The 24,214-nt window shown below is 42.1% G+C and overlaps 1 protein-coding gene and 1 long non-coding RNA gene across 2 annotated transcripts in view; both read right to left on the bottom strand.

Annotated features, from left to right (window-relative positions):
* Positions 1-1,444: 1,444 nt before the first annotated feature.
* On the bottom strand, positions 1,445-4,326 carry LOC116473010 (uncharacterized). Its single transcript, XR_004249215.2, has 3 exons — positions 3,943-4,326; positions 1,849-1,949; positions 1,445-1,710 (listed from the first exon to the last, which is right to left on the bottom strand). It is a non-coding gene; the product is annotated as an uncharacterized LOC116473010 (long non-coding RNA).
* Positions 4,327-5,914: 1,588 nt separating this feature from the next.
* ZMPSTE24 (zinc metallopeptidase STE24) overlaps positions 5,915-24,214 on the bottom strand; it is a 44,720-nt gene continuing 26,420 nt past the window's right edge. Inside the window, exons 8-10 of the mRNA XM_032160407.2 lie at positions 14,053-14,157; positions 9,083-9,226; positions 5,915-7,635 (exon numbers count right to left, since the gene is read on the bottom strand). Of these exons, the coding sequence (XP_032016298.1) occupies positions 7,411-7,635; positions 9,083-9,226; positions 14,053-14,157 (474 nt within the window). The 3' untranslated portion in view covers positions 5,915-7,410. The remainder of the gene's footprint in view (positions 7,636-9,082; positions 9,227-14,052; positions 14,158-24,214) is intronic.

Genomic DNA, 24,214 nt, shown 5'->3' with positions numbered 1-24,214 from the left:
GTAACTTTGGGTGAATCCCTTTTGAGCCTTTGTACAACTGTGGCAAGGACTCACCTGTATCTTGTTCATCCCAGTATAGCACACCCAGTGTCTTGCCGGGGTCTGCCACTTGGAAGGTCCTCTGTGAGTTTCAGCACCCACGGTGTGCTGGCCCTGGGGTAGGAGCTGGTAGTGAAAGATTGGAAGACCTTGTTCTTGCCTTCCAGGGGTTTCCAGGTTCATCAGAAAAACAGATATGGACTTGGATGAAAAAAGGCCAGGAGAGACTAGCTCAGATCTGATCTGTACTACCTGGGGGTTCCCAGCGTATAGCTCTGTAGGCCTTCAAGGAGGAAGAGGAGGGGAAGGGGCTGAGGCTCGGGGACTCCAGCCTGAAGTCCAAGCATGTGCGGAAGCCTAGGCCCTCTCACCTTATCACAAACTTAGCTCCAAGTCCCCTCTATGCTGACGTATCCTTGCCCTCCTCCTTCTACCCACTACCCTCCACTAGCCCATCCTCCCTCCTCCCTCCTCCTCTCAACACACATTTATCACTAGTGACATCTCAGCCCCCCTACCCCAATCCAGGGACGCAGGAGGGGCACGGTGGGGTTAGACTGAGGGCCACTGATGTGGCTTCACCCTCAGTGCTTGGGCAATTCCCAAGTTACAGCATCTCAGTCCCCAGAGAAGGCCATGCTGCTACTGTAGCCGCCAAGGGCCCCCTGGAGTGCAGGGCACAGAACAGGAAGGGAGAGGATACGAGCTGCAGGAGGCAGCTGAAGCCAAGCCTTGGGCAGGCTCTTAGGTATGACATACCTGGTGGGGAGGACGGTTCTCCCTTCCCTACGCTGGATCCCTCACTTGCTCTAGTGCCTGGAGCCTTACGTTTAGAGAGCCACTCGACTTCTTGAAGTCTCTTGATGCACCTGCCCTGGGGCCCTTTCCCTATCCCTCTCTGCAACATTCCCAGAGATGGTCCACTGGAGGGTTTCAGCACCACAGAGAGGCTGATGATTCACAAATCGCATGCAGTTACACCTCATTCCTTCTGACAGCAATTTGAAGGGGCTGAAAGGGGGCTAATTCCTAAGGACCAGTGGTTGGTAGCCTAGGTAAGACTCCCTGGTGGGTGAATTTCACTCAGACCATTTGCTGTGATCTACGAATCTCCTATATGTCTTTCTAAACTCACCTTTCTGCTTAGACTCTGGTACATTCCACTGCAGCCATACCGGCCTATGCTGTTCCTCTAACACGTGCACAACACACAAGCCATGCCCTCTGCTTGGAATGTTCTTCCCCAAAATATCACTGCCAGTGACCTTGCTTCAGGTCTTTATTCAAAACTGACCTCATCCTTACCCTGATATCCAGAATACCATTCTGCTTTATTATTTCTTTTCCATACTTAGCACTATTCAAAATAAAGCACTAGAATATAAGCTCCACGAGGGTAGAAACTTTTGCTCTTATTTGCTGTTCTATTCTGCAGCACATCAGACAGTGCCTGGCACACAGCAGGTGCTCAATAAATATTTATTAAATGAATATGTTCAGGATGCTCAGAGGAAGATCCCACCAATCAACAAACCAGGAGGGAAGGGATCTGGTCTCCATTTGTGTGCGGCTGAGGTGTGTTCTGAGATGGCCCGGTGTCCAAGTTTTATTCCCTCACCTACTGAGAACAGGGACCTGCCCTTTGACAGTTGAATCTTGGGAGGCAACAGTCTGATGCAAAAAAAAAAAAAAAAAAGAACTCAATTCCCCTGTTTACAATTAGGAAAACGGGGATTTAGAAGCTTAACAGAAAGGGCATTGCACCAACACAGCCCAGCCCCTTTGCAAAGGTTCAACACCAAACCATACCTCTAGAATGCAGCCTGTGAGGAGAGTCCCACACCTGCTGCTGCCGACTCCTCTTTCAAACTTCATCTCTCTGGCAATCCTCTCCTCACCCTAAAGGCCAGCTGGGTCAGAAACATATTTTTTTTTTTTTTTTTTTTTTGAGACAGTCTCACTCTGTCGCCCAGGCTGGAGTGCAGTGGTGCGATCTCAGCTCACTGCAAGCTCTACCTCCTGGTTCAAGTGATTCTCCTGCCTCAGCCTCCCGAGTAGCTGGGACTACAGGCACCCACCACCACGCCCGGCTAATTGTTTTGTATTTTTAGTAGAGACGGGGTTTCACTGTGTTAGCCAGGATGGTCTCGATCTCCTGACCTCATGATTCACCCGCCTCAGCCTCCCGAAGTGCTGGGATTACAGGCTTGAGCCACCACACCTGGCCCAGAAACATTTTAATTTTGTGCTTATTTACCTCATAGCAATTAGGGTGAATTATTAATATCACCCACAAGTATCAATTGTTGAGCTCTTATATTATTAGATACCGTGCTAAGTGTCTGCAAAAATTATCTCATACTATCCCTATCACAGCCCTGTAAAGTAGGTATTACCCCATTTGCCATGTTAAAAAATAAAATCTCTGTCTCAATCCCACCTGTAGATACTATCCCAAATCTTTGCTCCCCTTTATGGGAAGGGTTGGTCTCGCTTTGGCTTTTAGCTCACCACACTGTTCTCAGATTCCTGCGCTGATTTCTCACGTCTCCAGTATCTGAAAGTCACTTGGTGCTTGGACCACATCTTTTTCTCTGGCTCCTCTCATATCTCATTCAGTTTCATGGCTTTAAACTCTATCTATATATCCCCAGTCCAGATCTCGCTGCTTAACTTGATCCATTGATCCAGCTGCCTACTCAACATCTCCCCTTCGATGTCTGATGGGCATCTCAAATTTAACACGTCCAAAACAATTCCTGATTTTCCCCTCCAGAATCCCCCCTCCTGCGATCTTTCCCATCTCACCCAAGGGCAACTCCATCTTTTCAGTTACTTAAGCCAAATACACTGGAGTCATCCTCCACTCCTACTTTATCTCTTAGACCCCACATCTGATCCATCAGCACATCCTGTTGGCTCAGTCTTAAAAATATATCCAGAATCCAGCCACTTACCACCTCCTGACTACCACTCCAGTCTAGAACCATTATTTCTTGCAGGAAGGACTGCAAGCCTCTCCCAACTGGTCCCTTGCTTCAACCTTTGCTCCTCAACATAGAAGCCAGAGTGGTCCTATTAAAAATTCAGATCATGTCACTCCTTAGCCTAAAACTCTACAATGGCTTCCTACCACACTCAAGGAAAAGCCTGAATTCTTACAATGGCCTACAAGGTCCTGCAAAATCTAGCATCTGGGATGCTCTTCCCTCAGATACCTCCCTAGAACACCTCACTCTTCATTTCCTTCAGGTCTTGGTTCAAACGTGACCTTCAGTGATGCCTTTTTGTGACCACCTTATTTAAAATTGCTGGCCAGGCACGGTGGCTCATGCCTGTAATCCCAGAACTTTGGGAGGCCAAGGCGGGTGGATCACTTGAGGTCAGGAGTTCGAGACCAGTCTGGCCAACATGGTGACACCCCATCTCTACTAAAAACACAAAAACTAGCCAGGTGTGGTGGTGGATGTACTTGGGAGGCTGAGGCAGGAGAATCGCTTGAACCCGGGAGGCAGAGGTTGCAGTGAGCCAAGATCGTGCCACTGCACTCCAGCCTGGGCAACAGAGTGAAACTCTATCTCAAAAAAATAAAAGACAATAAAATAAAATTGCAGCTCCCACCCCCACCCAAACACCTCAGCCCCCCGCCTTTTTTCTCCAAAACATGTATCACCATATAAATACATTTTAGTTGTCTGTCTCCCCGATACTAGAATGTAAACTCCAAGAGGTGGCGGATTTTTGTACCTTTTGTTTACCATGTATTCCCTATCACCTAGAGCGGCACTTGTTAGAGTTGGGACAGATGGAGAAATACAGTCTTGGTCAAGTTTCTTACCCAAAGTCTTACTAGTAAGTGGCATGTTGGATTATAGAGCCCCAGGCTTAATCCTAATACTTTACCTGTTACTCATCATCATCCAGAGAGCCAGAGGGGAGCTCTGACTCAGCCAAGCGCAGAGTAAGGCGAATCTGCTTTCTGAGTATTGGCGGTGCCGGCTTCACAGGCTTTTAGAACACACAGAGGTATCTTCCTAGCTGTTTCTGGTCAAACTGTTTAGGAAATCCTCCTCCCTGGAAATCATCCTGGATAACAGAGAAGAACCCAAGATTTCCTTATCCATATTGTCTAAATGGGACTATCCCATTCCACGATGGATTGCATTCGCCTTCCCACAAAACTGAACTCAGCCTGGCACACATCGTTCAAGTTACTTGCTCACATCACTGTGGTCTTAAAATGTTTCTGGATAAAAGTTTTGGATTACAAATTATCTGTAGTTTTGTTTTGCCCTTAGGATAGAACGTAAGGCCCTTAAGTGGTAGTTAGCTTTCTGCTAATGATGGCAGAATACTCAAAACCATCAAAGATACAGAAAGTATGTAAGAACATGGCCAGGTGTGGTGACTCACACCTGTAATCTCAGCATTTTGGGAGGCCAGGGCAGGCAGATCACAAGGTCAGGAGCTCCAGACCAGCCTGGCTAACATGGAGTAACCCCGTCTCTACTAAAAATACAAAAATTAGCCAGGTGTGTTGGCCCATGCCTGTAATCTCAGTTACTCAGGAGGCTGAAGCAGAAGAATCACTTGAACCTGGGAGATAGAGGTGGCAGTGAGCCAAGATCACGCCACTACACTCAATCCTGGGCAACAGAGAGTCTAAAAAAAAAAAGAAAAGAAAAAAATACAAAAATTAGCTGGATGTGGTGGCTTACATGCCTGTAATCCCAGCTACTCAGGAGGCTGAAGCAGGAGAATCTCTTGAACCTGGGTGGTGGAGGTTGCAGTGAGCCGAGATCACACCATTGCACTCCAGCCTGGGCAACATGGTGAAACCCCATCTCTACTAAAAATACAAAAAATTAGCCAGGCGTAGTGGCGCAAGCCTGTAATCCTAGCTACTCGGGAGGCTGAGGCAGGAGAATCGCTTGAACCCAGGAGGTGGAGGTTGCGGTGAGCTGAGATCGGGGCATTGCACTCCAGCCTGGACAACAAGAGAGAAACTCCTTCTCAAAAAAGAAAAACAAAAAACAAAAAACAAGTAGAAGGTTTCCACAGGGAGGGGAATATCACATGTAGGATCGGGGTAACAGTGAGCATATAAAGTATAAGGGCAAGCTGGGACCATCATCTGGTACTAAAACCACTGAACTGATCCTGGGAATTCTCCTATCCTAAACAGAGGCAGAATTTACAAGCAGTTCTCAGACCTCAGCAAAGGGCCAACTCAGATAAAGCCAGTATATACACACAACAGAGATTCTACCTTAGACTCAGAGCTTAACTCTGCTGGAGTTGTGCCATTTTACCCAAGGCCTTGACCTACTCAATTTTGCCCCTGCTGCACATCCACCAAGTCTTTCTTAGGGTGCAGAGTGCCATCTATTCCTTCTTTGGTGGGCCTATCTACTCTTCCCTTGACTGGTCAATTTCTCAGGAACCTACCAGTATCCTTTTAGCCATCCCTATGCCTCTGCCATCCATAAAGTGTGGGTGACTAAGTCAGTCACATATTTAAAAGCTAATTACTGCCACCATATGTAAGGAAAACCAAAGAGGCAGCTGGAGCAGACCAGGCAGGCTCAACAATTTGAGGTTATAAAAATGGAGAAGGAATGATTCCAAATGAAGCTTCCAAGGAAATATCTGCAAGAACAGGTGATACTCTGGAGCACAGCAGGAGCAAGACACTGAAGAGACTGTGTAAAGCACAGTGGTGGTGCTGACACCACTCATCATTAGGGCTATTTCTTCATTCCGCTCTTCATCGCTAGCACCCAGTTCCTCTCGGGTAATAAACATATGTTCAGGTAACAAATGATACACAAATTAAACAAATGATACACAAATATCAAACTAAAGACAAAGTACATACATTTGCATTGGCAATGTTTAATGTTTCACTTCTGTAGAACTGAAATTTGTATTCAAAGGCACAGAAGGAAGGAAAGGCAGTTATCAGAGCATGAAGTCACAGATAAAGGATGCTGAATAAAAGGCATAGGACTGCTCCTCTTTAGCCTTAGGAAAATAAATACTGCAGTACTAAACTAGATTTTAATTTTTATTATATTTCCATGTGAAGACATCACCCAAATGTCAGCGGAGCAAAAGACTTTATGGTCAGATACCAAAGGCGTACAGTCGATCCCACTTTGGAATAAATGCCCAGAAGGTAAGCATTATCAGTGACTGAGAGCTCTAGGCACAAAATAAGTTCTCATTCAGAAAGTGGACAGAGATATGAAGCAGTGAAACACATAGCTTTAAAAACTGGAAATCTTTCATGACATTTGTTTTCAAAGTAAACATTATCTGCATTTCAAGAACTGTAATTTTCAAAAGTAGAATCAGGCCTGATTAAGTAGTACTTATGACTTACAGATAAAATTACAAAAATAAAAATGAAAACTCTTCTGCCCTTGAAAGAGATAGAAAACTATATATTTTTCCCTGTAATGTCATAGAGATTCATCAGTATTTCACCCTTATGTCGCTTAAAAAATGTTATTTTTAATTTGTCTTTCCTGTTCTGCCACTTTTAACATAGCAAAACGTGTTTAATATGGCCATCTCTGCTAAGTGAAAGGATGTATTATTTACTGCATGAATGAGAAAAAGCTACAATTTACTCCCAATGGGATCATATCTACCATGTGGGAAAAAAGATAAAGACAGGGATTTTCCAAAAAACAAAAACAAACAAAAAAACCCCACAAAACTCAATGATTTAAAATATCCTATACATAATTTCTAACTTCAAAGCACTATGAGAAACTCTTGATCACTGTGTAGCAAGAGAGGGAAGAGAGAAATTTAAAATTTGGTAGAATAGGAGAGCATTTTTCTAACTACTTTCATTTAAATAACATTGGCCTTACCAACTATTACCTTTCTTATTTAAAACACTGATTCACCAGGTGAAATCACAACAGCATGAAAGTAAGACCAGATTTCAAGTATGAGCACAATGATTCAGGACCACTGTTTCCGCCTCACAGAAAGGATTCCCGTGGTGATGCTCCCTCTTTCAAACATATGCCCTCAAACACCTCACATGCAGATTCCATATAAGTATACAAATAAAACAAGTTCTGTATTTTTCCAGATAATTTTACAACTTGATGGTAAATTAGACATCAAAGATAAAACTATGCCTTTAAAAACATTAAGCTTCAAAATTCATTCAGTGTTTTAAGAAATGAATCATTAAAATCATTTTTGAAATGACATATTAAATGTATTTAAATCGGGGCTTTTCTGTACTTAATTTTTCTTTTAAAAAAAAGTTTAAAAACATCAAGAGCTGGAACATGCTGCCAGGACAGAAATAATCAGAAATGTCTTCAGTCACAGACCCTGGGCATCTCAGTGTTGCTTCATAGTTTTCAAAGCTTGAAGTCTCTCTAGCAGTGGAGGATGAGAATAATGCCACATTGAGAACAACCAGTCAGAAACAGGGAATCCCAAGTTATCTTTGTTAAGTTTGATTAAAGCAGAATATAAGTCTTTAGCCTTCCCAAGTTTCTTAGCAAATGCATCAGCTTGAAACTCAAATCTGCGGCTTAGGACTGTTAGGCAAAAAGAAAGAACCTGAAAAAGAAAATGGAAGCATTTTAGCCACTGTCCACCTCTTCGTTGTTACTGAAGGTTCCATGAGCTGAGACTGTAGAGGAAGTTTGGCTTGGGATAAGAGGAATGGCAGGACAAAAGAACGATCACTAATATTTAGGGGACCTAGGGTGAGGAAATTATAAATTGAGCCTTATTTTCTCCCAAGCAAACAGGCCAAAAACACATATAAAAGTTAAACATCCCTAACCAAAAACTTGAAATCTGAAATGTTCCAAAATCTGAAACTTTGGAGTGCTGACATGAGACTCAAAAGTCATGCTCAGGCCGGGGGTGGTGCTTCACACCTGTAATCCCAGCACTTTGGGAAGCTGAGGCAGGTGGATCACCTGAGGTCAGGAGTTCGAGACCAACCTGGCCAACATGGTGAAACCCTGTCTCTAGTAAAAATACAAAAATTAGCTGGACCTGGTGATGGGCGCCTGTAATCCCAGCTATTCAGGAGGCTGAGGCAGGAGAATTGCTTGAATCCGGGAGGCGGAGGCTGCAGTGAGCCAAGATGACACCCCTGCATTCCAGCCTGGGTGACAGAGTGAGACTCCATCTTTAAAAAAAAAAAAAAGAGTTTTAAGATAATACATCTCAGTTCTCTGCTAAATTTATTTTGTTTATGTGGACAATGCTATATGAATATGATCTATGCCCCTCCATTTTTCTTTCCTGGTGTCCCCACCATATATAATAGAAAAATGTAATTCATTTAGCTCATCTTAACTCTACAATCTATCCCAAGAAAGAATTCTTCTGAATGGAGATACCTCAGGATCTTCAAAATTATTTCTTAGCTTAATTTGGAAGCCTTACCAAACATCATGAAATGATGCCATTGTCAGGTGTGTTATATAGTCTCATTAACCTATGTATTATCACTAACACGGAATACCCCTAATGAGCTAACACAGAGCAATGTTCTTAAGTTTCATTTACCACAAAATACTAGATTTTGATTTTGTGGGTTTGGGTGGATCCCTCAGGCTATATGGAGGCAGGTGGTCACGGAGGAGAGGAACAGTCACTAAGCCTCCCTTACTGAGCCATACACAGACTCAATTAGTGTTTGCTTTGTCCCCTCACACACATAAGATTTTTACCCAAACACTGGTGAACATGTGGCCTAGGACACAACATTCAAATAGTTAATCTCCATCTACCGAGTCCTTTTAGGTGTTCACCACTGAAGTCTAATTTTCTACTTATATTTTCCTAAGAGTATGCAAACGTTTATTTATTTGGGCTTGAATTTTTCTGCTACTTTGTCATACTGACCAGTGAATCAGGGGACTAAAAGACTTTGTTTCATCTATTTGTTAAAACTGTACTGTTCTATTTCCTTTTTCACTATCCTAAAAGCTCTAGATTTGAAGCAGGCAAGAGCATATGTGTGATAATTTTAAAGATCATACATTACCTCATTGTAAGGTGAAAAAATAAACTGGAAGATGATCAATAGTCCAATAAGAGTGGGTTGGCTATCATAAAAACCAAATGCAGCAAAAAGCTCCTTTCGACCAATTAATACAGCAAATAAAAAAAAACACAGGAAAGAATTCATCTAGAAAGAAGGACATGAAATTTCTAAGTTATTACCAAGCCGATTTCACTATGGGATCAGTAGCATCCATAAAGTATAAGAAATCATAGTGTGGCCGGGTGTGGTGGCTCACGCCTGTAATCCCAGCACTTTGGGAGGCCAAGGCGGGAGGATCACGAGGTCAGGAGATCGAGACCATCCTGGCTAACACGGTGAAACCCCGTCTCTACTAAAAATACAAAAAAAATTAGCTGGATGTGGTGGTGGACGCCTGCAGTCCCAGCTACTCGGGAGGCTGAGGCAGGAGAATGGCATGAGCCCGGGAGGCGGAGCTTGCAGTGAGCTGAAATCATGCCACTGCACTCCAGCCTGGGCAAGAGTGAGACTCCATCTCAAAAAAAAAAAAAAAAAAAAAAAAAAATTCATAGTGTGATTTTAAGAAAGGTATTAGTGTGATCACAGAAGAAATGATTTAAGTAGCTTTTTTTGAGACAGATCTCGTTCTGTCGCCCAGGCTGGAGTGCAGTGGCATGATCTTGGCTCACTGAAAGCTCTGCCTCCCAGGTTCACGCCATTCTCCTGCCTCAGCCTCCCAAGTAGCTGGGACTACAGGTGCCCGCCACCATGCCTGGCTAATTTTTTGTATTTTTAGAAGAGACGGGGTTTCACCGTGTTAGCCAGGATGGTCTCAATCTCCTGACCTCAGATGATCCGCCCACCTCAGCCTCCCAAAGTGCTGGGATTACAGGCATGAACCATCCTGCCCCGCCAGTAGTTTTTAGTTTCACTTTTATTTCAAAAGTAAAATAAAATGTTCTCAAATGTATAAACTGTATCATTTTCTATAAGGGCAAGCTTAAGTTGAGGCTCCTATCATTGAGGGTTTGAAGTGGTCAATGGCAATGGGATATTTTCTCTCTGTAAAAGGGTGAAGGGCTAGAATGGATTCTGGCCTTGTTTTATAACATTGTAATCAGATACAACGCCTCCCACCTGACTTTGAAGTGGAGGCTCCAAAGAAACAGGCTTCCCTTGAATCCTCTCTAGGCTCACTGGAGCTGTACCGAATAGTTAGAAAGGTCAGGGGAAAAAGTAGATCCATCTTGATCAATAAATGAGAGGGGAAAAAAATAAAAAATCTATACCAAAATACAACCTCTTGGAGTAAGGTTGGAGAACACACAACATTCTTTTTCTGTGCAAATTAGGATCTTGGAGGCCACATGTACCTTATTTAAGTGTGTTGCTCCAAACCATTTGACCCAAACGAGATGACCCAAGAAGCTGTCAGCTTAGAATGGGGCTCAGAGCATAAGAAGGCTCACCAGCTGCCCCAGGACAAGCAGCTTCAACACTCATCCTTATAACTCAGTGGATCCAATATGACAAGCTCCAACAGAAAACTCAGTGAAGTCTCCTATACTTATAATCTATGCATCCACTTTTGTCAAGTAACCATTGTCCTTTTGAAAAATAACTTTTGGTTTGCTACTGGGCCCTACTACAGACTGAATTCCTGGCCATGGGATACCATGATCCTGCAAACTGAACTATCCCTCCTGAACTGGATGCTATGTTAATATGTTAATCTGTCTAGCCAGGAAACCACTACGCCCAGAAGCACTTCATCATCAAGGACAAGTGGGGTAGATATAAGAGTGGAAATGAAGCAAGTTAAGAAGGCACCAGTAAGTTAAATAAGCAGATGGCGCATACTCTAGTACACCCACTCCTGCCACCAACAACCCTCAACCAACCCTTACTCATATGCCATTCCCTATAATCAATTAGTTGAACAGGAACAAAATCAGAGCCTATTTTACAAATAACTTAATACAATATGCTGGCACCAGATGTAAGTGGACTGCTGTGGCATTACAGAGCCACTCAGGGATGGTCTTGGAAGGCAGTGGTGAAGGGAATTACTCTCGGTGAGGGGAACTTTAAGGTGTATATCTCACTGTCTACTCAGCCTGGGAGGAGAGAGAGCCTGAAGCAAGGATATATATCCTAATTCATTGGCAGTGGGAAAAAAATGGTTCAGCTGGATAATTAGGGCCTTGGAAAAAAGTAGAGGATGGCTAACAAGGAGATTTGGAAAAGAGGTATGTGAAAAACTTCCAAAATTACTGCAGAGTTTGACTATAGTTGGCCTAATATTGTTCACCCAAAGAGTCCCATGGTCAAGGAGGCTCTTGGTCAAGTGAGGCAGACACCTGCTCTTGTGAAGGTCAGCTAGCCTTTCTCTGTAGCCACTCCATGACTTGGTCAAGGGACTTTATGAATAGAGTGGCCACAGTGACAAAGATGGAGTTAATGTATTAGTCAACACAGACACCCTCCTCACTGGCGCATGCCATATGCCCAATGTGTCCGGAGAAGCAATCAATCCCAGCCTTGATAAGGTACCACATCTCAGGGACCATTTAACCAGCTTGTGGTAGGCTGATTCCATTGGAACCCTTCCCTCATGGAAGGGGCAGTGATTTTCCTTATTAGACTGAAAACTCAATTGAACTTGGACCTGGACTTATTTAATCTTACTCAGTGTCATGTATCCACACAACATAGCTTCAAGCCAAGGAATGCATTTCTATACCTAAAGATACAGGAAAGTGCCTACAGGAGTTCACAAGTCTTCCCATGTAATCCATCACCCAGAACCAGCTGGCCTTTTTATTTTAATTTTTTTTAGAGACAGGGTCTCCTTGTCACCCAGGCTGGAAGTGCAGTGGTGTGATCACGGCTCACTACAGCCTTGATCTCCTGCACTCAAGCCATCCTCCCATCCCAGCCTCCCAAGTAGCTGGGACTACAGGTGCATACCACCAAGCCCAGCTAATTTTTTAACCTTTTGGAGAGAAGGGGATCTCACTATGTTGCCCAGGCTGGTCTCAAACTCCTGGCCTCAAGTGATCTTCCCTCATCAACCTTCCAAAGCATTGGGATTACAGGCATGAGCCACCATGCCTCGCTCAGCCAGCTTTTTTAAAGGTCTGAAAACCCACTGAAGATTCAGTTAAGGCCACATATGCTCAGAACTAGTCAGCACGATATAGTGCTTTTTCACCCAAAGCCTAAACATCTGTTGGTTTAGAGGTTCTAGAACCCAGAGGAGGAACATTATTGGAATTGCTTTCTTTTTGTATTTTCTACAATTTCCAATGAATATATAGTAACTTTTTCTTTTTTTTTTTTTGAGACGGAGTCTCACTCTGTCACCCAGGCTGGAGTGCACAGGGGCGATCTCAGCTCACTGCAACCTCTGCCTCCTGGGTTCAAGCAATTCTCCTGCCTCAGCCTCCCAAGTAGCTGGGATTACAGGTGCACGCCACCACACCTGGCTAATTTTTGTATTTTTAGTAGAGATGGGGCTTCACCATGTTGGCCAGGCTGGTCTCGATCTCCTGACCTCAAGTGATCCACCGTCTCAGCTTCCCAAAGTGCTGGGATTACAAGCGTGAGCCACCACGCCCGGCAATAATTTTTAAATGAAAAATATGTTTTAGACTGGGCATGGTGGCTTATGCCTGTAATTCCAGCACTTTGGGAGGCCAAGGTGAGTGGATCGCTTGAGCTTAGGAGTTCAAGACCATCCTGGACAACATAGTGAAAACTGGTCTCTACCAAAAATACAAAAAAATTAGCCAGGTGTGGTGGCATGCACCTGTGGTCTCAGCTACTAGGGAGGCAGAGGCTGGAGGATGGCTTAAGCCTGGGAGGTGCAGGCTGCAGTGAGCTGAGATCACACCACTGCATTCTAGCCTGGATGACAGAGAGAGACCCCATTTCAAAAAAAAAAAAAAGGAAAAGAAAAGAAAAAGAAAAAAATGTTTTTAAAAAAGTATTCTAGAGGCCGGGAGTGGTGGCTCATGCCTGTAATCCCAGCAATTTGGGAGGCTGAGGCAGGCAGATCACCTGAGGTCAGGAGTTCAAGACCAGCCTGGCTCACATGGCGAAACCCCGTTTCTACTAAAAATACAAAAAAAAAATTAGTCAGGTGTGGTGGCATGTGCCTGTAATCCCAGCTACTCAGGAGGCTGAGGCAGGGGAGTTGCTTGAACCCGGGAGGCAGAGGCTGCAGTGAGCGCCATTGCACTCCAGCTTGGGCAACAAGAGTGAAACTCCTCTCAAAAAAAAAAAAAAAAGCATTTTAGGGTGGGCACAGTGGTTCACGCCTATAATCCCAGCACTTTGGGAGGCCGAGGTGGGTGCATCACCTGAGGTCAGGAGTTCGAGACCAGCCTGGCCAACATGGTGATACCCTGTGTCTACTAAAAATACAAAAATTAGCCGGGGATGGTGGTGGGTGCCTGTAGTCCCAGCTACTCAGGAGGCTGAGATAGGAGAATTGCTTGAACCTGAGAGGCAGAGGTTGCAGTGAGCCGAGATCGCATCACTGCACTCCAGTCTGGGTGACAGAGTGAGACTCTGTCTCAAAAAAATTTTTTTAATTTAATTTTAAAAAAGCATTTTAATGTCCAACTTATCTAGGCTTGTTCCTTTTGATCTTCCAAGTTCTTTCCCTGGAGGTGATGATGGTGGTGATAACAATAATTTATATAGTACTCACCATGTTCCAGGTGCTAGTCTAAACTCTTTACATGTATTAACTCACTTAATTCTTAATCAGTCCTATGAGGTATTATCATTCAATGAGGGGACAGAGGCAGAGGTTAAGGAACTTGCCTGAGGTCACACAGGTAGTAAGTCAGGGAGCTGTGATGGGAAACCAGGTAGCCTGGCTGTGGAGTCTGTCTCGGCCTCTCTTATGTGACCTCTCATGCCTGCCATAGTTCGAATTTGACTACCATACCACAAAAAAAGAATTGTCACTCCACACTTACCTGGCTAATAATGATATTTTTGACTGTATGTCCCAACTTCCAGTGCCCCAGTTCATGGCCTAGTACAGCGAGTACCTCCTCATTTTTACATCCTTGTTTCTTATTCTGAATAAAAAAAAAAAATCAAAAATAAATTATTGAGAATCTTTAAAAAGTTTTATCTTTTAACCCAGTAATAGCCCTTCACAGATTTTAACTTAAAGAAATAATCAGTTTTATTCAAAACTGTTGATTGTCTTAACAAAACATTCCCTGAACCACCGCTCCACATGAGACAGTGGGTTAAGCACTGAAGACAGAATGACGAACAAGATGGACATTCCCAGACTACATAAAGCTCACAGTCTAGACTAACTTAGATTAGGAAAAAAACAAACTGGAAGAAATAGAAATCTTTATAATGGGACAATAGTTAAATCATGATAAAGTTATATGACAGTCACATTATATTACAAAACCATTAGAAATTTTGTTTTCAAAGATTAGGGCCAATTGCAGTGGCTCACGCCTGTAATCTCAACACTTTGGGAAACCGAGGCAGGCAGATAACTTGAGGCCAGGAGTTCCAGACTAGCCTGGCCAACATAGCGAAACCCCATCTCTACTAAAAATACAAAATATTGCTGGGCGTGGTGGCTCATGCCTGCAATCCCAGCACTTGGAGAGGTCAAGGTGGGTGGATCACGAGGTCAGGAGTTCGAGACCAGACTGACCAACATGGTGAAACCCTGTCTCTACTAAAATACAAAAAATTAGCAGGGTATGGTGGTATGCGCCTGTAATCGCAGCTGCTCTGGAGGCTGAGGCAGGAGAATCGCTTGAACCTGGGAGACGGAGGTTGCAGTGAGCCGAGATCACGCCATTGCACTCCAGCCTAGGTGACAGAGCAAGACTCCATCTCAAAAAAAATAATAATAAATAATAATAATAATAAAAAATTAGCCAGGCGTGGTGGTGCATGCCTGTAATCTCAGCTACTCAGGAGGCTGAGGCATGAGAACTGCTTGAAACTGGGAGGCGTAGTCTATAGTGAGCCAAGATCACGCCACTGTACTCCAACCTGAGCGAAAAAGTGAGACTCCATCTCAAAAAAAAAAAAAAAAAAAGGATTATGTTCTGACATTGGAAAATGATTAGGTGAAGAAAGTAAGACACAAACTAAAAATATATAGTATGATTCTAATTATGAAACAATGTGAATGTGTATATAAAAATATACAAATATAAAAAGTAGACTGAAAGTATATACAAATATTAAAAGTAGTTATTATTATTTATTTTAGACAGAGTTTCACTCTTGTTGCCCAAGCTGGAGTGCAACGGCACAATCTCAGCTCACAGCAACCTCCACCTCCTGGGTTCAAGTGATTCTCATGCTTCAGCCTCCTGAATAGCTGGGATTACAGGTGCATGCCACCACACCCAGCTAATTTCTGTATTTTTAGTAGAGACAGGGTTTCACCATGTGAGTCAGGCTGGTCTCGAACTCCTGACTGCAGGTGATCCACCCGCCTTGGCCTCCCAAAGTGCTGGGATTACAGGCATGAGCCACTGTGCCCGGCCTAGTCCCATTCTCTTACTAAGGAGCAAATAACCAAGGATTTACCAGATATATGAGGTAAGCTGTTAACACAGAAGATCTGATCCACAAAAAAAAAACATGAAATAAACAAATTATATAAAGAGAAAGTTTAGAAAATTAAGATACTGCACCTAAGAAAAAATAACAAAATGCTGTAAAATGGAAAATTCAGATAAAAAAATTCTTAGAAATCCAAGCTGAAGGTTGGGCATGGTGACTCAAGCCTGTAATGCCAGCACTCTGGGAGGCTGAGGCAGGTGGATCACGAGGTCAGGAGTTTGAGACCAGCCTGGCCAACATGGTGAAACCCCATCTCTACTAAAGATACAAAAAAAAAAAAAAAACCAATTAGCTGGGCATGCTGGTGCACACTTATAATCCCAGCTACTCAGGAGGCTGAGGCAGGAGAATTGCTTGAACCCGGGAGGAGGTTGCAATGAGCCGAGATCACGCCATTGCACTCCAGCCTGGGTAAGAGGGCAATACTATATCTCAAAAAAAAAAAAAAAAAAAAAAAGAAAGTTCAATAAAAGGATTGGAAGATGATGAGGGAATTCCAGAAAGTAGAAAGAGATATATTTAAAATGGAAAAGAGGGTTAAAAAGATAGGAGAGTTCAGTATAACAAATCCAGCACTCAAGTAAGAGGAGCCCTGAAAACACAGAATTTAAAAAATGGAGAGGAGAAAAATCAATAAAATAATTTCAGAAAATTTCTTACAACCATAGGACCTCGATTTCCAGAATAAAAGAGCCTAATGCATATATCACAGTGGATGAAAACAGTGTGATGCATATAACATGGTAGATGAAAACAGATCCCCATCAAGGTATGTGAAATTTTAGAACACTGAAACAGAGAAAGATCTAACAAACTTCCAGAAAAGCGAACAAAAACAAAAACAGAAACAAAAAAAGTAACAAAAGGATCAGCAATTTTTTTTTTTTTTTTAAGACAGGGTCTCACTTTGTCACCCAGGCTGGAGTGCAGAGGCAGGATCTCAGTTCACTGCAACCTCCACCTCCCAGGTTCAAGCAATTCTTGTGCCTCAGCCTCCTGAGTACTGGGATTACAGGCGTGAGCTATCACGCCCAACTAATTTTTGTATTTTTTTGTAGAGACAGGGGTTTTGTCATGTTGGCCAGGCTGGTCTCGAACTCCTCGCCTCAAGTTATCTGCCTGCCTTGGCCTCCCAAAGTGCTGGGATTACAGGCGTAAGCCACCATGCCTGGCCAGGATCAGTAATCTGAATGACTTCAGATTCATCAGCAGTGTTGGAATCAAGCAGGCCATGAAACAATGCCTTCACAATCCTGAAGGAAAAGTATTTCCAATCTAGAAATCTATACCCAGTCTAAGTAGCAAGCCAGTATGACAGAAAAATGAAGGCATTTTAAGCATACTTAAAACTTTACCTACGTAATCTTTCTCAGGAAGGTACTAGAGGATATTTTCTACCAAAATAAAGGAATCAATTAAGAAACAAAAAGTCATGGACAAGCCTGGGCAACATAATGAGACACTGTTTCTACCAAAAAAAATTTATTTTAATTAGCCAGGCATAGTGGTGTGCGCCTATAGTCCCAGCTACTTGAGAGGCTGAGATGGGATGATGGCTTGAACCCACAAGTTCAAGGCTACAGTGATCTATGATTGTGCAATGCACTCCAGCCTGGTAACAAGAACAAGACTGTCTCACAAAAAAAGGGCAAAAAAATGCATCCTAATTTGTAAATATTAAAAAATAATAATAATTTTTTAAAAAGACAATAAGCTCAGAGCCAGATGTTTTCAACAGGAACAACAAAGAAATCCAGAACATGGGCTGGGTGCAGTGGCTCACACCTGTAATCCCAGCAATTTGGGAGGCCAAGGCAGGTGGATCACCTGAGGTCAGGAGTTCAAGACCAGCCTGGCAAACATGGTGAAACCCCGTCTCTACTAAAAATACAAAAATTAGCTGGGCATGGTGGCAGGCGCCTGTAATCACAGCTACTTAGAAGGCTGAGGCAAGAGAATCCCTTGAACCCGGGAGACGGAGACTGCACTGAGCTGAGATCACGCCATTGAACTCCAGCCTGGGGGACATGGGTGAAACTCTGTCTCAAAAAAAAAAAAAAAAAAAAAAAATCCAGAACACAACAGAACGCTATCTTTATCTTATTTGTTTATTTATTTTTGAGGCAGGATCTCATTCTGTTGCCCAAGCTGGAGTGCAGTGGTACAATCATAGCTCACTGCAGCCTTGATCTCCTGGGCCCAAAAGATCCTCCCACCTCAGCCTCCTGAGTACTGGGACTATAGGCACGCACCACCACAACTAGCTAATTTGCTAATTTTTATTTTTAGTAGAGACAAGTTCTCGCTATGTTGCCCAGGCTAGTCTTGAACTCCTGAGCTCAAGTGACCCTCCTGCCTTGGCCTCCCAAAGTACTGAGATTACAAGTTTAAGCACCTGGCAGAATGATATCTTTAAAGTGTAAGAGAAAGAGCTGTCATTTCTGCATTGATATCCAAGAATAAGAGTAAAATAAAAACAAAACTGGAATTTTCCAAAGAAACTCCTAAAGCATGGCCAGGCGTGGTGGCTCACACCCATAATGCCAGCAATTTCGGAGGCTGAGGCGGGCAGATCACAAGGTCAAGAGATCAAGACCATCTTGGCCAACATGATGAAATCCCGTCTCTACTAGAAGTACAAAAATTAGCTGGGCATGGTGGCTTGCGCCTGTAGTCCCAGCTACTTGGGAGGCTGAGGCAGGAGAATCGTTTGAACCTGGGAGGCAGAGGTTGCAGAGTCGAGATCACGCCACTGCACTCCAGCCTGGTGACAGAGTGAGACGCCATCTCAATAAAAAAAAAAAAGAAAAAGAAAAAGAAATTCCTAAAGCATATACTTCTGGAAGAAGGAAAATGATTCCTAAAAGGTGTGACATGAATAAGGAATGTTAAGCAGAAAAACAGATAAGCATATAGACGAATCTAAATGATAACTGTATAAGACCAAAACAAAAAAATGACAATTTGGGGGATAAACAATGAACAGGATAAAACTAAAATACAAGATGAAAGGGATAATGGTTTCAAAGTATTTAAGGACCCTGGATTGTTCAGGAAACAGTGAAGATACTGCGTATTTTAAGATCTTCAGTTATGTGGGCATGCTTAAGTTTTAGCGGCAATCATTAAAAGAATAGTAATACATGAACCTCCAAAGATGAATAATGACCCAAGTGGAATTTTTTTAAAACCTTCAATCAGTTCTTAGAAAAAAGCGGGAGGGTGTATGTGTATGTGTTGAGGTGAGGAGATGAGGGTGGAAAACAGAAAAGACAGAAAAGAGACACAAACGGCATAAAATAAGATGGTAAAAATAATTCCAAATATGTCAGTAATCACAACATACATAAACTAAACCAGTCAATAAAAAGATAGTAACTGTCAGTATAGCTTTAAAAACAACCATAATAAAACCTATTGACATGCTATCTTCAAGAGACATTGAAAATATAAGGCCAACTTAAAAGTAAAGGATTAATTAGATAGTGGTTTGGTGATGGTTATATAACTTTTTGAATATACTATAAGCCACGGAATTATACACTTTAAAATGGTTAAGATGGTTAATCTTATGTGAATTTTTTTTTTTTTTTTTTTGAGATGGAGTCTCGCTCTGTCTCCCAGGCTGGAGTGCAGTGGCGTGATCTCGGCTCACTGCAAGCTCCGCCTTTTGGGTTCACGCCATTCTCCTGCCTCAGAGTCCCGAGTAGCTGGGACTACAGGAGCCCACCACCAAGCCCGGCTAATTTTTTGTATTTTTAGTAGAGACGAGGTTTCACTGTGTTAGCCAGGATGGTCTCAATCTCCTGACCTCGTGATCCACCTGCCTTGGCCTCCCCAAAGTGCTGAGATTACAGGCATGAGCCACTGTGCCCGGCCATCACTAATTTTTTTTTTTTAAAGTAAAAAGATGACCTCTGAGGCTGGGTGCAGTGGCTCATGCCTGTAATCCCAGCACTTTGGGAGGCCGAGGTGGGTGGATCACAAGGGCAGGAGTTTGAGACCAGCCTGGCCAACATAGTGAAACTCCATCTTTACTAAAAATACAAAAAATTAGCTGGGCTTGGTGGTGGGCACCTGTAATCTCAGCCACTTGGGAGGCTGAGGCAGGAGAATCGCTTGAACGCAGGAGGCGAAGGTTGCAGTGAGCCAAGATCACGCCATAGCATTCCAGCCTGGGCAACAGTGCGAGACTCCGTTTCAAAAATAATAATAATAATAAAATAAAAAATAAAAAAGATAACATCTAACAAACACTAACCAAAGGAAAGCTGGGACACCTGTATTCATAGCAGAAAAAAATCAACTTTTCTTTTTTTTTTTGAGACGGAATTTAGCTCTTGTTGCCTGGGCTGGAGTGCAATGGCGCGATCTTGGCTCACTGCAACCTCTGCCTCCCAGGTTCAAGCGATTCTCCTATCTCAGCCTCCTGAGTAGCTGGGATTACAGGAATGTGCCACCACGCCCGGCTAATTTTGTATTTTTAGTAGAGACGGGGTTTCTCCATGTTGGTCAGGCTGGTCTCGAACTCCCAACCTCAGGTGATCTGCCCGCCTCGGCCTCCCAAAGTGCTGGGATTACAGGCATGAACTACTGCGCCCAGCCAACTTAAAGGCAACTTAAAGGCAAAAAGGATTATTTAGGAAGGCCACAACACAATCATAAAAGTTTCAATTTACCGGGAGGATACATTAATTCTAAATTTGCATGTAACTAATACACTGGCCTCAGAACATATTAATTCAAAACTGTAAGATTTGCAAAGAAAACTTGACAAATCTACTATAATAAAGGACAGTAACAGACCCCTATCAATAATGGAAACACCAAGCAAATAAAATATTAATAAAGATATAAATATTTGAATAAAATAATAAACAAGTTTGATCTATTGGACACATACAGTGTCCTGCAACAGTTAGAGAACATATATCCCAGAAAGTTCAGGCTAAACGTTTTGAAATAAACTTCAGCTACTAAAAAGAGCAAATTACTTAGAAAAAAAAAAGGATGAACTTGGCATAGATTTTGTTTCACACAGCTGAGAAAAATGCAGCCTCATGAGAACACAGACAACAAGATTTATTGGAATCTAGATATTCTACCACTTTTCCCCCTCTTTCATCAGTTCCTCATTTTTAAGGAAAATGACCACATATAGAGAAGCTAGGTCCCTTGTATGAGAAAGAGGGATAAATTATAATGATTTGCAATACACGACTGACATTTATTACCTCTTTCCTATTTAAATTTTAGAGTTTGGGTCAGAGTACATTTCGTAGAGAAAAGAATCACATAACTAACCTCGTTCCTTAAAGAGCTAAGAGACACACATTTACCTGTACCTTCAGGGAATGGTCATGAAGAAGGAGTAACAAACTAAAGCACCAATTTATAGACTACTCTAAAGGGAAAATTAAGAGTTACAACTGAAGGATTACATACAAAAATACTCACTGCAGAAACATTTTTAACAGTAAAAAATTGGAAACAATCTGCATATTCAATAAAAGGAAAACGGTAAAAAAAATGATAGTTTAGAAGACTAGAAATATATCTAGTAAGATGTTTATGGTTTGTTGGATCATTATTTTTGTTATTGATGTTTTCTAACTTTTTTATTTTTATTTTATTATTATTATTTATTTATTTATTTATTTATTTTTTTTTTGAGATGGAGTTTCGCTTTTGTTGCGCAGGCTGGAGTGCAATGGCACCGATCTCGGCTCACCGCAACCTCCGCCTCCCGAGTTCAAGAGATTCTCCTGCCTCAGCCTCCCAAGTAGCTAGGATTACAGAAATGTACCACCACACCCAGCTAATTTTCTATTTTTAGTAGAGATGGGGTTTCACCATGCTGGTCAGGCTGGTCTCAAACTCCTGACCTCAGGTGATCCACCAGCCTCGGCCTCCCAGCTGGGATTACAAGCGTGAGCCACTATGCTGGCTTGACTTTTCTACTTCAATAATAAGCAAAAATATAGCTAATGTTTTTGTTTAATAATAACAGTGATAACAGCTTCCATTTATTAACTGCCTATGTACAGACACTGTATGTATTAGATATTTTACAAACAGTTCATTAATCTTCACTACTATAAGGCAGGTATTAATAGCCTCATTTTACATAAAGTAACATGGTCCTTAGGCTTCTGTTTTCACCAGTCACCTGCTTTCCAATATGAATTATGCATTATTTTATAAAACAACCAATTCTCTATTGTTCAGGATATGCTCTCGTCTCTTGGTTTGATGTCTGGGTTTAGGAAGCTGTTTAGAACAGCATCATGGTCACACTCAAAGACATGCTGATGTGGCATGATTACAGCTTAAACAGTGTGGATCACTTTCCACCGAAAGGAGACTTGCTTATTCACTAAAGATTCTTAGACCTTGATTTTCTTTTCTTCCCACACTAATTTCAGATAAGAGAACAAAAATAGGTATTGCCCATCTATTAGTTTTCTTAGCATTTTCCTTTTTACAAAATTCATACAGTGCCTCATTTGATCCTCACAGCACCAAGTGGGGCAGACGGGAAGTATGGTCTTCATTTTAGAGATAAAGAAAAGGAGATAAGAAATTAAAATGTCTTGCTACTAAGTAGTGGGTAAAATCCATCTCTCTGGAGCCTGCATCCTTTCTATCATATTTATCAACTGGGAAGACTTTCACATAACCCTAGTACTTACTGGGGAAATACTTGCTGTCTCCTATAAAAGGGCAGCTTATATATATTTAAAATTATTTTCTTAAATTGCTTTTGAATATTTTGTATTTTTTAATTTTCTGTAGAGATAGGGGTCTTGCTATGTTGCCCGAACTCCTGGCCTCAAACAATCCTCCCACCCTGGCCTCCCAAAATGCTGGGATTACAGGCATGAGGCACTGTGCCTGGCCTTAAATTGCTTTTGAGACAGGTTGTTCCAATTCTTCTATTGGTCTTCTGAAGGGTAAAATTCCAGCCAGGTTTCCTAGTTATCTTTTAAAATGTAATAGCCATTATGGACACACTCATCAAAATGTTAATAGTAGTTATCTCTAAGGGGTGGGATTTCAAGTAACTTTAGTTTTTTTCTTTAAATTTCTGTTAAAAACGAAATGCTTCATGTTCTCTATACCATCTAGGCTAACACCATCTTTGCATCCCTTACTGCATTGTACATAGTAGGCATTCAGTAGCAAGTGCTGAATAAATCTGTTTCCTAAACTTCCACCACATCTGTGTACCCTCCACGTAATTATTTACTTATTTCTTTAAACCAATCCACTTTTAAAACTAGCCTTATCCTAAATGACAATACATTTGTATGAAATCATGAGTTTGATACACTAGTTTCATTTTTTCCCTAATATATATTAATAGATATACAACTAATCAAATTTAAAATACTGATGTAACTAAAATAATCTCACCAGTGGTACATGTGCCAAAAAGCAATAAAGTTAATAACTTGAGTCAATCTTTTTTTTTTTTTTTTTTGAGACGAAGTTTCACTCTTGTTGCCTAGGCTGGAGTGCAATGGCGCAATCTCAGCTCACTGCAACCTCTGCCTCCCAGGTTCAAGTGATTCTCCTAAGTAGCTGGGATTACAGGCACCCACCACCATGCCTAGCTAATTTTTGTATTTTTAGTAGAAACGAGGTTTCACCATGTTGGCCAGGCTGATCTCAAACTCCTGACCTCAGGTGATCCACCTGCCTCAGCCTTCCAAAGTGCTGGGATTACAGGTGTGAGCCACCGCGCCCGGCTTGTTGAGTCAATCTTTGACCTTCTCCTTCACTTCCCATAATATCTATCTCTAAGCATAGTCATGCATCACTTGATGATGGGGATATGTTTTGATAAGTGTGTTGTGAGGTGATTTGGTTGTGTAAACATCATAGTGTACACTTACACAAACCTAGGTGATACAGCTTACTATACAACTACACTATGGTACAGCCTATTGCTCCTAGGCTACAAACCTGTCTATCATGTTACCATACTGAATACTGTAGGCAACTGTAACACAATAGTAAGTAACTGTGTATCTAAGCATATGTAACCTTAGGACAAGTATGGTTACAAACATGGTATTATAATCTTATGGTAGCATATTCAGTCCATTATTGACTGAAATGTCATTATGTGGAGCATGACTGTACTTTCAATCCATCCTTTATTATGACTCTTGCACTTACTTGGACCTCTCATTCTGGCACAGGCCCTCATTATCTCATGCTTATCTTGGTCATATTAATGCAGCAGACTCCTAGAAGTCTTCTTGCCTCCAATCTTTGCTCTATTCTATATTCTGCCATCAGATTGAATCTTCCTAAAGTAAGCTTTGGCCTCTACCCAAATTAATCTAAACTTTCCAGGCCACTGGAAACAATCACTTGATGGCCTCAGGAAAAAGTATTCAGAAAACTGGTCCTGGCCTACCTTCCTATCCCCATCTACAAGAATCTATTTAATCATTAGTTTCAGAACAGGCATTGTGAACTTTGTCTCTATTCATTCCTTGCCTTCAACCT

Source organism: Hylobates moloch, unplaced genomic scaffold, assembly GCF_009828535.3.
Source record: "Hylobates moloch isolate HMO894 unplaced genomic scaffold, HMol_V3 SCAFFOLD_8, whole genome shotgun sequence".
Taxonomy (NCBI): domain Eukaryota; kingdom Metazoa; phylum Chordata; class Mammalia; order Primates; family Hylobatidae; genus Hylobates; species Hylobates moloch.
Note: the sequence above shows the minus strand (reverse complement) of the source record. Positions and strands in the feature narration are given on the sequence as shown.